Genomic DNA, 16,772 nt, shown 5'->3' on the forward strand with positions numbered 1-16,772 from the left:
AAGGAAAAGCAGCCAACAAGTGCTCAGCATTTGTGGGAACTCCTTCAAGACTGCTGGAAAATAATTCCTCATGAAGCTTGCCAAAAGTGTGCAAATCTGTCATCAAGGCAAAGGGTGGCTACTTTTTAAGAATTTGTTTTACACTTTTTTGTTAATACATAATTCCATATGTGTTATTTCATAGTTTTGATATCTTCACTATTATTCTACAATGTAGAATATAGTAAAAAATAAAGAAAAACTCTGCAATGAGTAGGTGTGTCCAAACTTTTGACCGGTACTGTATATAAGACTGCACTCGGCCTTTAAGGTTTGTATCACAGGCCTCGGTGGCTGCTGTCTCATCTAATCATCTTCCCTGGGCTTCTTAGGGCCAGAGGTCAACCCTACACAATTACTGAGTCCAATAGGAAAGGTGAGCCATTGTGTGTGTGTGTGTGTGTGTGTGTGTGTGTGTGTGTGTGTGTGTGTGTGTGTGTGTGTGTGTGTGTGTGTGTGTGTGTGTGTGTGTGTGTGTGTGTGTGTGTGTGTGTGTGTGTGTGTGTGTGAGAGAGAGAGATCAGAGACAACACACTGAAATACAGTAGGATGACTTTTACCAACCATGTCTTTATGTTATAATCGCTTCAGACGGTTGGTTACAATGCTACACTCACTATGTGCCTCACATTGACCCGGTACTGTCACGTGTGTGTGTGTAGGAACAGACCAAGGCGCAGCCAGCGTATCGTTCCACATCTTTATTATATAGTGAAACTTAGCCAAACAAACAATAAACTATAAACTATAAACAAACCGTGACGACAGCGGTGCAACATGCACTAACTCAAAATAATCTCCCACAAACACAGGTGGGAAAAACAACTACTCAAATATGATCCCTAATTAGAGACAACGATGACCAGCTGCCTCTAATTGGAATCATACAAAAACCCAACATAGAAAAAATAAACTAGAACACAACAGAAAAAATAAACTAGATAAACCCCCCAGTCATGCCATGACCTACTCTACCATAGAAAATAAGAGCACTCAATGGTCAGGACGTGACAGGTACCCCCTGTATATAGCCTCGTTATTGTTATTTTATTGTGTTACTTTAAATGTTTTACTTTAGTTTATTAGTCAATATTTTCTTAACTCTATTTCTTGAACTGCACTGTTGGTTAAGGGCTTGTAAGTAAGCATTTCACAGGTAAGGTCTACACCTGTTGTATTCAGCGCATGTGACTAATACCATTTGATTTGAAATTGTAAGTATTCCAACTATTTAGTTTATTGACAGAAATGGAGAAAACATTGACATTCAATACTACAATACTATACCAGTAATTCCTACCATGATTTACAAAACGTGTCATAATACAATCATAATACAGTGTTGGTGCTATCTGGTATTCTTGGGATGTCCCTACCCAAACCATAACCTTAACCATCACCTGGGTTCGCCCAGGGAGCCATACAAGCTAGAACCACCACTGAGTACAGGGCATAATTACGGTGCTTTTCCCCTTCAGTGCAAGTGCATGCATAGTCTCATCCATATCCAGTGATGGAAATGGATAGTGTATAGCCACTGCCTCAACACAACACTACAGACAGTGTTGCAGTGACACTGTCTGTGGCCTATAGATTGTTGTTCCCATTCAGCAAGCAATGCCGTATGTAGTCTACAGGGATTAGATATATAATGCCCAATGGTCCAAATGCTTAACATAATTTCTTTTTTTAAGTGGAACATAGATGATACCAGAGCAGGAAATAACTAGCCTATCATATGTAATTAAATGCTGCTTTCTCTATGTTTGATGTCTGATGTCCCTGCAATTCTGTGTCCTGTCTTTCATACCAGTCTGTGTCCTCCTCTCTTTCATACCATTTTTCCCCCCATTCTTTTTCTCTTTTACAGTCATTGAGCATCCCGAAAACAATGCAGTGTGGACATCCCCTGGGACAGCACGATCTCGCAGAAAGAGAGAGGTGACACCACGATTTGTTAGCTCCAATGACAATGTAGCCTATTGCTCGGTGAAGCGTAGAGCAAGTTTGATATGATAACTGTCTGTATAGGAGGAGGACCCAGCCGAACAAGCGTGAGTCATAGCGCACAGCCACATCTTCGCTAGACCCTCGGAAGAAAATCGATATTACATGCTTGACCCAATTATCATTTAGGCTACCTCCTCTGATCAGACCTGTATCCTGAACCGCTCCGATCGAAGGCGCGGCTTTGTGTCACCGAGACCTGCTTGAAATTCTTTCATTGATATTCAGCCGGGTGCTTCAGCCGCACGGTGGAAACAAACAGTGGCTAAATAGCGCAGTAATCAACCCCGGAATATGGTGTGATACCGGGACTACACCGCACCAGGTAAACTGTCTCCTCTTTGTCTGAATAAAGTGTCGTTAAGATAATAAGTGTCCAGATAATGAATTCCTCCGCAAGGTCAAATATGACTGTAAAGCCGCAGGGGGGTCCTGAAATTCCTATGTGTTGATGTGTTGGTTATTAGGAGTGGGGTTCGGACGTGAATCGTCAATTGACATGGTTATGATGTTGTTTCTCTCACCTGACTGTATCTTTTCATCGCATTCATCCGCACAGCCCTTTGTTTTGTCTTGGCTACGATATTGTTGTATTTTCTATATCAATTCACTTGTAGGCTACATCATGAGATAATTGTCTGGGGTTGAAACTGTAATTGCAGTGGGGGATATATTTTTTTCGAGAGAGGAGACCCTAATATGACGAATGCATAGACACGTTCACAGCTACATACGGATTGGGTAGCCTATAGGCCTACTAAACGTGTAGTAGAAGTGAAACGTGAAATAGATGAGAAAGAAGGATATTCTCTACTGTGTGATGCTTCTAAAGGGATTCATGTCATAATGGTAAAGGTGATGTATGTCTAGGCTACATTATCTCCATCGCTAAGTCCATGCATTCTAGTCGCCGGTCGCTGACTGTATACAATTGTATTTTAAATATATGGTATCTCCAGGGAAACACACAGACCTACGAATTACTATTTCAGGAGGAGATATGATATGACCATTCAATTGTCAGGGTCCATTCCCCCAACTCACCTATTGTGTGATTCGTTGTGATATGTATGTAATATGTCAGTCAACTCATGAGGGGGGAAACCTCAGTAGTCCTAGATATATTTGATCCTACTGTACTGTACGATAAGCTTTTTGAAAATGGTTTTCAAAATATTTAATATATCTATTTTGCAAATGTAGAATGTGCAATTATTTTGTGATAAAGGTCCAATGCAGTTTTTATTTAATTATCAAATCATTTCTGGGTAACAATTGAAGTACCTCACTGTGATTGTTAGCAATTCTAATTGTAAAAAATAAACAAAATATTGCTTCTTAGCAAAGATACATTTCTAAAGCAATAATTTGCAGACTGTCTGGGAGTGGTCTGAGTTGGGAGGGGAACATTTTAATCTAGCTATTATTGGCAGAGAGGTTTGGAACTCTCTTTCAGTTTCTTATTAACTAATTTACCCATGGTGATGTCACCAGGCAGGCAGACACTTCAGGCGGACTTTTCAAACAGCTCTTACACTAAAAGGGCATTATCATAATTTTCACAATTTCACAGTATTATTCCAACCTCATAGTGTAGAAATATATATAAAACACAGGAACGTCACTTTTCTTTACTGCATTGGGCTTTTAAAGCAGTATTTCTCCTGTTTTATCAGTAATGTCTATGTCCTGTTTGGACCGCTATATTGCATTGATTAGCAATAATATACACTATATACAAAAGTATGTGGACACCCATTCAAATTATTGGATTTGCCTATTTCAGCCTCAGCTGTTGCTGACAGGTGTATACATACAGCTATGCAATCTACATACACAAACATTGGCAGTAGAATGGCCTTACTCAAGAGCTCAGTGACTTTCAACAAGACACCGTCATAGGATGCCACCTTTCCAACAAATTTCTGCCCTGCTAGAGCTGCCCCAGTCAACTGAAAGTGCAGTTACTGTGAAGTGGAAACGTCTAGGAGCAACAATGGCTCAGCCACGAAGTGATAGGCCACACAAGCTCACAGAACGGGACCGCTGAGTGCTGATGTGCGAAGTGCATAAAAATTGTCTGTCCTCGGTTGCAACACTCACTACAGAATTCCAAACGGCCTCTGGAAGCAACGTCAGCACAAGGATTGTTAGTCGGGAGCTTCATGAAATTGGTTTCCATGGCCGAGATGCCGCACACACGCCTAAGATCACCATGCGCATTGGCTGGAGTGGTGTTAAGCTCACCGCCATTGGACTCTGGAGCAGTGGAAACGCGTTCTCTGGAGTGATGAATCACACTGCACCATCTCGGTTTGGTGGATGCCAGGAGAACGCTACCTGCCCCAATGCATAGCGCCAACTGTAAAGTTAGGTGGATAAGGAATAATGGTCTGGGGCTTTTTCATGGTTTGGGCTAGGCCCCTTAGTTCCAGTGAAGGTAAATCTTAACGCTACAGCATACAATGGTATTCCAGACGATTCTGTGCTTCCAACTTTGTGGCAACAGTTTGGGGAAGGCCCTTTCCTGTTTCAGCACGACAATACCCCCATGCACAAAGTGAGGTACATACAGAAATGGTTTGTCGAGATCAGTGTGGAATAACTTGACTGGCCTGCACAGAGCCCTGACCTCAACCCCATCGAACACCTTTGGGATGAATTGGAGCCAGGCCTAATCGCCAAACATCAGTGCTCGACCTCACTTATGCTCTTGTGGCTAAATGGAAGCAAGACCCCGCAGCAATGTTCCAACATCTAGTGGAAATCCTTCCTAGAAGAGTGGAGGCTGTTATAGCAGCAAAGGGGAGGGGGGCAATTCCATATTAATACCTATGATTTTGGAATGAGATGTTTGACGAGCAGGTGTCCACATACTTTTGGTCATGTAGTGTACCTCGCTGGATCTTATTTACCACCTTGTTGATTCATCTGCTTGGTTTATTCCACTGAATTCCCATCGAAGTAAGAAACAAGACAAATCTAATTACAAAGTCGTATTTATATGCTCCCGTGTCTCAAATGAACAGCTTGGGGGCCTCTCGCTCATCTTCGATATTAACATGGGGTGATGGAACTCCTGATGGGAGACCCCACAGCTACCCTACATGAGGCAGAGGACACACTGACCCCTTCCTGTAGGATACGGTCACCTCCTGCTTCAAGTAACCAAGGCCCTTATTCATAAAGAGTAAGCGTGAGAGTAAACATGCTGATCTAGGATCAGTTTAGTCTTTTAGATCATATTGAATAAGATTACATGGACAGAGGGGACCTGATCCTAGATCAGCACTCCTATTCTGAGGGGCGTTATGAATCAATACGGGCCCTGAATAAAGGAGTGACTAGTCTATCCCTCTGCCTCTCCCCTCAAAATGTACTCTGACAGAGTAACTTAAACCCACAGTTCTATTATATGGAATATTGATCCTAAACTGATTCTAGGTCAGCATTCTTCCTCTCACACTTACTCTTTATGAATACGGGCCTATTCATTGTTTTGTGCAGAAAATAAAATGTCACAGGTTCTGGCTATTTGGATATGCCCAAAAAGAAGACTAACCTTTCCTTGGCTGAGAACAAACTTAATGATGAGGATGATTAATAGTGAGGCCCAAAAACAACACCCTAGGAAACAAGGTTCCAGAACAACAGATGCTTGAAGTCAGCATCTAATTTTGATTGAGATAAACTACATAGGAAACACATCATTTTATAGGATGTGAACGTCCTGGGATGACAGTTCAAGGAGTCACACACACAGTGTGTCTGTCTGAGTGCTGAGTTGCTCTGCTTCCTTTTCTTCATTTCGCCCCTGTACACCTGGTTCAATTATTGCGGGAGAGTTGATTGCTAAAAGCGCGGTCGGCCATTGAAGAACAATTTCATAGGGAACCATCATTTCACTTCACACCTCCAAGGGGTTGGATGTGATCTGGTCCGACAGCCAGAGCCACTTGTCAAGGCAGCCAGAGAGTGGTGCCATAGTAATAGGTCACTTTCTTATAGTGTGAATATACTGTACACGTTTGCCAACTGTGTGGCGTGGAAAATCCAATCTGACAAATCACAACTCAAGCACTCAGGACTATACAAGCCATCCTATTTTCCTTCAGTACTAAAAATACCATGGCAAAGCCATTTAGTTCGTACCTTTCAGAAATCGGATTTCTTTTTGAGTGGGCCGCTGCTCACTCATTCTTTCTATTTGTCTCTGTCTGGAGTCTGCAGCTGCAGGCTTAGACACTGCTTGAGATTTATTTTCGGATGGGCGTGTGCGTTTGGCCTACATATAAGCCAATACACTGTGATGTATTTGAGCCTACAATTCCAAATGGAATATTTAGTAGCCTGGCTAGGACATTGAGTAACTAGAAGTGTCTGCTTTAGAAGGATAAGGATAACCCATCGAGACATTTACTTTGTTATGAATGGCAATAGACCTGCTTTTTAATTGCCATAACCTGTAGAATGATGAGGAGGAAAATAATATCACAGAGTCAAAAAATGAACAGACTCTATGATGAAGGAAGCCTATTGGAAAAATCCAATGGGCTAATTGAAGTCCATTTGAAATCTCCCCAAAATGGTTCAATGTCTTGTTTATGTCCACAATGAATAGCTCTGTTGCTGTAGCTTCAGGGGAAATGTTGCAACAGATGATACCAACAAACACACAGAGGTCTGTGTTTGAGGCCAGCAGATGGCTCATTTCAGACCTTTTTAAAAGGACTTATGTCATACAGATATAGGATCGTCATTTCATCACTCGTTTTTTGCTGAGAAAATGTATCAACTCCTACAAAACTGTCCATTTATTATAATGAATTCACGTTTCCTGTTGCTGCAGGATTATGTTCCTACTGTAGGAAACTGCCTCAAATGAAGATCCTACATCTGTAGGCTTCAGTATCTGATAGCTCTTTATTTAACCCTTATTTTACCAGGTCAGTTAACTGAGAACACATTCTCATTTACAGCAACGACCTGGGGAAAAGTTACAGGGGAGAGGAGGGGAATGAATGAGCCAATTGAAAGCTGGGGATGATTAGGTGGCCATGATGGTATGAGGGCCAGATTGGGAATTTAGCCAGGACACCAGGGTTAACACCCCTACTCTACAATAAGTGCCATGGGATCATTAGTGACCACAAAGAGTCAGGACACCCATTTAACGTCCCATCCGAAAGACAGCACCCTACACAGGGCAATGTCCCCAATCACTGCCCTGGGGCATTGGGATATATATTTTTTCTAATGGTAAAGTCAATTGTGGAACTAAGGCTACACTATTGATTTCACTTGTTGCGATTGCAAAGTCAATGCCTCTGTCCCCACTTAAGGATAATTCAATAGATTTCCTCCTGGGTTAAGAGGAATTATTTAATTCACTCAAGCTTGTTGATGTGTGTGGTAATTGTTTGTGATTGCTGTAGTCTTTCAAATTCCATCAGTTTTTGAGCAAAAATCATTTGTGGCATAGTTAATCTTAGTTTTGGCATTGCTTTATTTTCTCCGCTCCAAAGGGACTCGGAGTGCTCATGGTCCATCATTCATGGTCCATCATTTCAAATCAGTTTGCAGTCATCAGAGACACATTAAAATGAAATGTACTTACTGGAATGAAGAGGAAAGGCCAACGATCTCTGAGCAGCAAAACAGTTTAGGTCAGTTTTGAAGCAGCATTGTCTTGGGCTTATTGTTAGTCATTTGGAGTTATTGCTATTATCTGTTGCTTTGTTTACAGATTCAGTTAATTCATTCAGTTCTGATGAGGTAGTTGGCACACAGTCTTTATTGTGATGGATACTAGGAGTCAGAAATACGCGAAGGTGTCAACTCCCATTGTTTTAATGTATTGCCTCATTGGTCAATTCTCCATCAGATGTCTGGTCTCGAGGATGAAAGTCTAGTTTGAAAAATATCCATAAATGTTTTTTGGAGTGCTCTACACTGCGGTACAACTGTTCCTCATCACTCATCGTGTTAGTTTTCTAATTTCAAGTTGAAATGTCTTTCTGTTTAAATTTTTTTTTTAATAAAGTCTCACGTCTTTTTTGGTGTTTCGATATCACCTTTGAGGTCAGGATGTAAAATGCAAGAGTGAGAAAGACATTACCAACATCATCATTCTCTACTATATTAGAGGATATTATACTATATAAGGCGTATAGTATAATATCATTATCTACATGGAATGATCTAATGTATTGTTCATACTTCTTCTCTGAAACTAAAACTATTCTATTTTCCTACTTTATAGGGAATTACACAAATAGACAGGGATAGGATTGTGGACACCTGGTTCGACTTTGGATCCCTACAGTAGACGTGACTAAGAGGACTGTTTCAATACAGGATGGGAACCAACCCAAAAAGGACAGTGACAGTCCAAATGGTCCCTCAGCTGGCTGGAGTGGAAGCTCTGGGAAACCAGGAGTCTAACGCCAACTGGGCTAAAGAACCTAACCTGAACCTCACCCAGGGTTGCCCTGCCCCCACCACTACCCCTGCCCCTGTCCCTACAGAACACACACAGGATAACCTGTGTCTGACAACCCCCAACACAACCTCCAGGATCCAATCAACTGGCCATGGACAACCGGTTGGCGGCGGGGTGGGGTCCAACACCAACACACCTTTCTCGACCAATGGCGACGGAGGGAAATCGCCATCGGAGCATGTGATTGGAATAGAGCAGCAGATGGTATTGACATGCCGAGGAGGTGTGAGTGTAACCGAGGCGACGGCAGAGGGCCGTAGGGACGGCAACGCCAATTTGACAGCGTTAACCCCCACAGCCGCCAGTGAGGAGAAGGAGAAGCATATCTGTAAGGCCGGCCTGTCGTCCGCCGTTAAATCATCAAAGGTTGACGTGCATACAAATTACTGCAGAGAGAAAGAGCCTGGTGGAGCTGGGGCGGGGGAGGGGTGTGCAGCCAAGCCATCGCCAGAGCCCACAGCAGTACAGAGTGCTACAGTCAGAGTTTCTGCAGTAGCTACAGAGGAGTCACTACTAGCAGGGGACAACAAAAACGCAACCACACCAAATCAACATCCCCCTCAGGCCTGTGATCCAAAGCATACCTCGGCCTCTGAAGTGCTGACGTCTCTGACGACTCCCAAACAAGGTAAGGCAGAGGGAGCTGCAGTGACTACAAACAAGGTTGCTCCGCCTCCTTACAAATCAAAAGAGGCTGATAATAGTACGACAACACAGAGTCTCTCACCTTTACCTAGCCCCGCCACCGCCACCAACCCTACTCCATCAGAACGTCCTCTACAGGCCTCTAAAGAAAATACGCCCAAGATAATCTCTCAGAACCCTCCTTCCCAAACGGAATATAATAAAACGGCAGCTACATCGCAGCCGGAACAGATCAAGGAGACTGCAGTAGCTCCTGTCAATGCTGCCATCACCACCACCACGCCTCCATCACCAGACAGCAAGGAAAACGTAGGGCTTAGGAATAAGGCCTCAAGTCCGGCACCCCCCGAGAAGAAGGATTTAAAACCTACTCCAGTAGCAAAGACAGAGATCTGCTTAGATAAATACCTGCAGGCGGCATCGTCAGAGTCTTCATCACAGAAGGATTCTCCCTCGTCACCCAACGAGAACCAACAGAACCAACAGCCTGAGGCCCAACAGAGCCAGATCCAACAGCCTGAGGCCCAACGGGGCCAGAACCAACAGTCTGAAGCCCAACAGGGCCAGAACCAGCAGCCTGCCCACCATGCAGCACAGGTGGCAGACGAAGCCGTCCAGACTGCCTCGGTCTCGGAGGAGATGCAACAGAAAGCCCACTGCAAACTATACCGGGAGGCCTCCACCATGACCCGCACCCCCATCGCCACCCCCACCGCCACCCCCACCCATAGCAAGCAGGGCCAAGACGTGGAGGTCCAAGCAGTGGCTAACGTGTGCAGCCGAGCAGTCTCCACCAGCCCCAGCCTGTTTCCTCTGCCCCCGCCCTACAGGTCCACGGACAGAGGTGCTGCCCTGAGGGAGGAAGCAGCAGCTGAGAGCCTGTCTGTGGTCTACCAGGTGCCCCTCCACCAGATTCACATGGGCAGCAGTCCATCCTGCCCCCCGCCACCTAACTACACCGCAGGTCTCAGGTCCGGGTCAGAGCGATTGACCCTGGAGGCGGGGTCATGCTCTAGTCAGAGTGCCGGGGTGGTGCTCCATGCAGAGGAGGCGGTGGCGGCCCTCCATGCAGAGGTCGCCAGGCTGGGGGCCAAGCCTAAAGATCTGGCAGTCGGGGGGGCAGCAGCGCTATGCAACATCCAGCAGAGAGGAGCACTCCCGCCTCTGCAGCCCATCTACCAGATCAACATCGAGCCGTGCGGCGGCCAAAACGAGCCGGTAGCTAAAGCGAATCATCACCAGCATCGAGACGAGAAGGCAGTGGCAGACTCCCAATCCAAGCCCAATGCAGCAGAGAAACCAACGGTGTCTAATGAAGCGCAGACCGTGCCAACGCAGCCTGCCAAGCCTCCCTCTGCTAAAGCTCCGTCCCCCTTGTCGCCAACTGCCGCAAGCAAGAACAAATCCTCCGACAGTAAGGCTGCTCCTCCTCCTTCGCAGTCAACTTCTTCCGTTACCAAGCCCAGCCAGGCCTCAACGACAACCTCCAAAAAAGCAGAGGACACTAAACCCAAGACGGCAGTGAAAGCGGCGAAGGAGAGCATTGTTAAGGGGGTTGGGGGCGTTAAGGCTTTGTTGGGCAAGAAGAAGCAGGAGCAGCTGGAGCCGGAGAGGAAGGAAAAGGCGGAAGAAGACGAGGAGGGGAAACAGAAAGGTGAGAAGAGCGTGCATGATGTGCTGTGGGACGAGCAGGGGATGACCTGGGAGGTGTACGGAGCATCCGTTGACCCCGAGTCCCTTGGCTTTGCCATCCAGAGCCACCTGCAGTGTAAGATCAAAGAACAAGAGAAGAAGGTCGTGACCCAGTCATCACTCAGGAAGTCCATCTCAGTGCCGCCGGTGGTGCCCGACTCGCCCGCCACCGTTGCCGTGGACGACGCCAACAGCAGGAAAAACAAGAGGAGGCAGCAGAACGTTTTCAGGTCCATGCTGAAAAATGTCAGACGGCCCAAGTGCTGCGCGCACCCTCCCCCTACCGCCGTGCTGGAGTGAGAAGGAGAAGCAGCGGCTGTATGCAGCCCACACCATCAGCTGAGTCCCCTATAAAGCAGGCTGGTTCACCCCTTGTTATGGTTCCTCCGAATGCCAAGCAAAGTGTGGATATTGGGATCTCTCCCTAACCCTACTGGTCAGATGTGGTATACAATGTTACCTTAGATGATTATCAACGGAAGAGGGCGAAACAAAAAGCTAAAATAGGTTCTTGTTATGGACAACTTATTTTTAAGATGAGAGAGAGATTCTAACAGTATTTAATGAAAAATGGCAATAATAATATCTTAGTGAAAAGCATGTGTGTTAGTACTTATGGCAGTCATAACTCATTTTACCACTATGAAGTCCTGGTGTATACAGTACATGGCTCTGATCTTTGGGTATACATACATATTACTGTCAGTATCATACCTTTTACAGATGTGCAACTAAATATCACTACTTCTCAGTGCAGTGGGTGTATTTTGGTATATATAAAGTACGATAACGTTCCGGGTGTATTGAACAACCTCTATTTATAAGATGAATATATTATTTTTTTTGTTTTTTGTTGCAGATTTTATTTTGAATGGGTAACTACTTATTTTGTCTTGATAAAGAAGAAGAAAACCTCTGCTGTGCTCATTTCCATATGTCTTATATACAATATAACACTGGGCCTGTGTGCATTTAGGTGCTCTATATTTAGTCTCTGTTCTCTTCGTTTTGGATTAAAAAAAACCTCAAGGTGGAAAAGTGATCTACAGCCGAGCAGTTCTTTCTGAATTCATTGACAGGTGTTTGAAGAGAGCGTTAGAGGCCTGCATCCCCACAGTGTGAGTTCCTCAGTTACAATGTGTTATCAGATGTTGCTTGAGGATGGGTAAAGGGTCTGTTTGAAGCAATATCGCAGCTGATAGCTGATCTACGGGGGCCGTAAATGATTGCGAGCGTGAGTAGTGTCTAGGAGTAGAGACATTGCCAATCCGAGGAGCTCTGAGGTCTCTATTTTTAAATTCATCTTCCAATTGGTCTGTGAACCATCCTCACGAAACACCCAGCTTATCATGTCCTTTATGGAATCATAATACTCTTTTTTTAATTTTTTTTTAACCATTGGTCAGACTCTGTTCGTATACTATATGAAATGTCAGCTTTTTGACTTGCTCTGATTCAAAACATAAATATTCTGATGTTGTATATGCTTAGTTGTTTGTACACACTCATCAGGTACAGTGTTTTGTTTCAATAAGTACACCTGAAAACTGCTGTAGAAGGCTGTTTGAAACCACAGGGGACGTTGTTCAGCATGTATCAGCAGGCAGTAGTAGAGGAGTGGAGATGTGGATTAGTTGTCGATGGGCTTTATACAGCCCTTTCCCAAAATAATGTCCTTGAGACAGGGGTTAAATTGACCCAAAGCACAAATTAGTGTGTGTATACAGTACTCCACATTATTCAAGCCCTTTTCCTCTCCCTATAATCTCTCATTAAAATTAGATTCAATTAAAATACTATCAAAGCTAGGACAAAAGAACCTCTTCAAAATTAGATGGTTGAATATTTGCGGAGAAGGAGAAATATAGTCTCCATCAAAGACTTAAAAACAGTTTCTTTTCAAAATCATTTAAATTTAGAATTGTTCACTTGCTAGATTAATTTAATTCTGGGTTTTTTGATTGGATTAGGCCCAGTTAAAGTAAAAAATCACAAAATCTGTGAATTACTGTGGGCTTCTATTAGAGAAGACAAATTAGAAGTATTTTTTTTTTTCAAAATGCATGTTTTTATGTGTAAGTCCATTAGTACATAAGACAGATGTTGAAAATGTAAGTCACCATTTGTTTTTTTATGATGCATCTATACTCCAAAGCCAATCATTGTAAGAGGTAGGTAGGAGTACATTCCGAATCCAGTGATGTGAAATGTATGGGTTAAGCAGAGAAAATTAAACCATGAGTCTGCTTCCATAAAGTTAATTAAAACTTTCAATTTATCTCTTTTAGAATCACCTGAAACACACTTTATTTCCTTAGGAAAAAATATCTGCTTAAAAATATTACATAAACCATGTTTCCACCACATTGTTATTAAGAGTAATGAAGTTATTAAATTATAAAAATTAAATATAGTCTCAACGTGTTGATATAGGCATCACATCCTGCTGTGGAATGGGAAATATTCACAGCCAGTCTTCTTTGTTTGGGAATTACAACTAACTGTCTGTTTGAATACACCCTCTGTCTCAGTGTGATACACTGATTTCACAGGACTGTGCTGTCACTTCCTGTGTGTCTGGGTGTATGTGTGTGTCACCACTCATCACTGCATTCGTCACAGTGGGCTGTTAGGTTAGGTGTCCTGGGCTATTCTGTTCCCAGTCAAAAGAACACACACGCATACACACACACACAAAGCTCCATCCCCCTGGTATTCAAGGTGTTAAGAAGAGAATCACACCCCCCACACACTCACAACCAGACAGTCATCTCAGTTGCTGATTGAAGGGGCTGCCACAGTGAAGTGCATCACCAACCTATTTTGTCGTGCCGCTACCTTTGGGAGGAGGTATTGAATTTGGACTGACACTTTTTCTACGTGTGTAGAGCTACAAGCATCCCCTGATCCTCTCTCTCCATCTTCCTTCAATGTTCTCCCATCTCTCTCTCTCTGTCTCTCCGCGCTCTCTCTCTCTCCATCTCTCTGTCCATAGATCAGGAACCAGCAGAAGTCGACTCAACCGGCCTCAGTGCTGACTCCCTCACCCCGGCCTTAATTAGCTGGTGTTTCAATATTTAATGTCCCCCTCGCCCCCCGTGTCCCTGCGACTGGTTCCCATTTGAAAGTGCAGATTAGATGTGGCCATAGGCGGTGGGTGTTAAACACAAGAGGAGATTCATTGTGATGAAAAGACTGTACGACTGAGACAGAGAGAAACAGAGATGGGAGGGGGAGAGAGAGAGGGGTGTTTTTAAATGCACCTGTTTGAAATGGAAAGGTTGTTTTGTAATGTTGTAAAATGAGTGCTGCTGTTCTCCTCTCTGGCAGGATAAGAAATCTAGGGAGGGGAATTGAACCTGAGTTTTATTTTAGAGTTATAAATCTTAGGGTTTGGAAAATGAAATCCCTGCCTTAAAAATAGATATAGGCTATTTGACTCGCAGATGATCATTGATTTAGATGAAAATAAATTGTGCAGGGCCCAGAAACTTAATTAAACTGAGAGCCCGTGTTCATCAACAGTTGGCCAGTCTATCATCATCTAACATTAATGTGTCGGTGCGCTTTAAGAAATCAAATTATGCGTTGGAAAAGATTAGTAGAGTCTACATCTTGGTGAGGGAATTTCTCTGAATGTCACTGTTGTGTCGTCTCATACGATTCTATTATATTCTCTCGGGGCATTTTTCCCCTCTCTATGGAAATTCCTCTAAAGCCACCACTACATAACCGTTCTTTGAGCTTAGCTGAATATCAGGTGCTTCGACTGTGTGTTAGTTAGAGTCTATATCAAGACTCCCTCTAGCCCTCCAGATAAAATGTCCACCTCAGAAACATCCTTAAAATGTGTTAAACCCCCTGCTATGACCCAGTTAGCTCCACACACACACACACACACACACACACACACACACTCCTCTCAGCTACACAGAGAATCTTTATAGGACCCGTGTAGCCTAGACGCAGCTTGAGCACAAGCCATTACAATTACCAATACAAATCACAAATAATTCCCTGTCGGATCTTTAGCCGCACATCAGACACACTCAGACTCCATCTTATCATGGGGATCAGTATCTGTGTTAATTGCTGTTTACTGATTGTATTTTGAGATTGGTAAGTATGTGATTATGAATCTCTTTAAGGGTCTGGGGATCTTAGTGATGCTCAGCTGTTCTCCATAGATGGAACACGGCTTGATTCTGGAGCACTGGGTGATGTAATGAATCATGTCAAGCTTTATGTTCTCCCTCTATGATGATGTCATATAAAAGCACTCTCTCTCTCTTTCTCTCCCTCTTTCTCTCTCTTTCTTTTTCTCCCCCTCTTTTTATCTCTCTCTCTCTCTATCATAAAAGCACCATATAAGTCAGCAGCAGCAGGGCGGCTAAAGCCCCTGCCTCCCCTCTGAAGCGTCTCTTTATCCCTGACCTCTGAACAGCTCTTATAGCGCCTTCCCAGTACTGCTTCAGTCCTTTTGTTTCTCTCCCTGACCCCAGAACAGCTCTGATAGCGCCTCCCCAGTACTGCTCCAGTTGTTTTGTTTACTCACTGTTGTATTAAATCACCGGCAGCGCTACAGTAAGGAACTTCCTCCGATGTCGTCTGCTGCCCAGGCCCCTGAGGAATACATGGCCTAAATTACTTCGCATTGTTGGGAAGCGTTGTGGGAAAAGGTGTTTGGAAGGATTGAGGTGTGTGCGCTTCTGTGGGTGTGTGCACGCGTTTATGTGTGTGTGTGTGTTCCCCTATGTGCTCTTGTTCATAGGGGAACACACTTTTTTCTCTCTTCCTATCCCTCTCCCTCCTCCACTCCAGCGTACTCCATCACTGTGTAACATTACACACTGCAGACCTGGGCATTTTACAGCGGCTTGTCATTAACCACCCCGCCGTTCCACACATAAACGCACGTACGTAACCTTTCACATGCTGAAAGTCAAGCACACACACACACACACACACACACACACACACACACACACACACACACACACACACACACACACACACACACACACACACACACACACTAAGGTCACCTTGGCTGTCTTCACTATAGACTGCTTTATAACGGCTGACAGATGTTTCTATAAATCATTGGTCCCCCAGTGGACAGAGGTTCCACACACACACACACACACACACACACACACACACACACACACACACACACACACACACTGCAGCAACACTCTATCCCTCTCCCTTTTTCTCCCTCTCCCTCCCCCTCCCAGAGACACTCATGGGTGAGAAAAATATCCCCCACATTGACACACACCATCTAATAAAGCGATTTGAGCGACTGAAAAAACTGCTATATAAATCCAATCCATTCTTGATGCATTAAAATGTTTTGCGGCTGATGTATTGAAAGTCCTGCAGCAGCAGCAGGGTTGATATACTGACCTGTAGTTGTAGGACTTTTACTAGTTGTGAACGGATGTTATTGGGGTGAATGGTGTGCAGTTAGTTGTGAGCGAGTTTGGAGGGTAGAGTTGCAATGAGAGTTGTTAATGGGTCACTTCACAGACATCTTAGTTTGGAAGCATCCTCCATGGCAGGTGTCCAGTTGTATTTATTTCATTTTATTTATTTAACCTTTATTTAACTTGGCAAGTCAGTTAAGAACAAATTCTTATTTACAATGACGGCTTACCGCGACCAAACCCTAACCCGGACGACGCTGGGCCAATTGTCCACCGCCCTATGCGACTCCCAATCACAGCCGTTTGTGATACAGCCTGGAATCGAACCAGGGTCTGTAGTGACCCCTCCTAGCACTGAGATGCAGTTCCTTAGACCGCTGTGCCACTCGGGAGCCCCAAGGGAAGGGGCTTTCTCCCCTTTGGGTTGAAATGTAAAGCAACTGAGAAAATATCTC

The 16,772-nt window shown here is 44.2% G+C and overlaps 1 protein-coding gene across 2 annotated transcripts; it reads left to right on the forward strand.

Moving 5' to 3' along the window:
* Positions 1–1,904: 1,904 nt before the first annotated feature.
* On the forward strand, positions 1,905–12,211 carry LOC115202255 (G protein-regulated inducer of neurite outgrowth 3). Of its 2 annotated transcripts, XM_029766271.1 has the most exons (3): positions 1,905–2,093; positions 2,176–2,371; positions 8,309–12,211. In XM_029766271.1, the coding sequence occupies exon 3, from the start codon at positions 8,405–8,407 to the stop codon at positions 11,183–11,185; it is 2,781 nt and encodes a 926-aa protein (XP_029622131.1). In that variant the 5' UTR covers positions 1,905–2,093; positions 2,176–2,371; positions 8,309–8,404; the 3' UTR covers positions 11,186–12,211. The 2 variants fall into 2 exon arrangements, with proteins under 2 accessions (XP_029622131.1, XP_029622130.1); XM_029766270.1 differs by having other exon boundaries at positions 1,905–2,371.
* Positions 12,212–16,772: the final 4,561 nt, after the last annotated feature.

The sequence above is a fragment of the Salmo trutta genome, chromosome 11 (assembly GCF_901001165.1).
Source record: "Salmo trutta chromosome 11, fSalTru1.1, whole genome shotgun sequence".
Taxonomy (NCBI): domain Eukaryota; kingdom Metazoa; phylum Chordata; class Actinopteri; order Salmoniformes; family Salmonidae; genus Salmo; species Salmo trutta.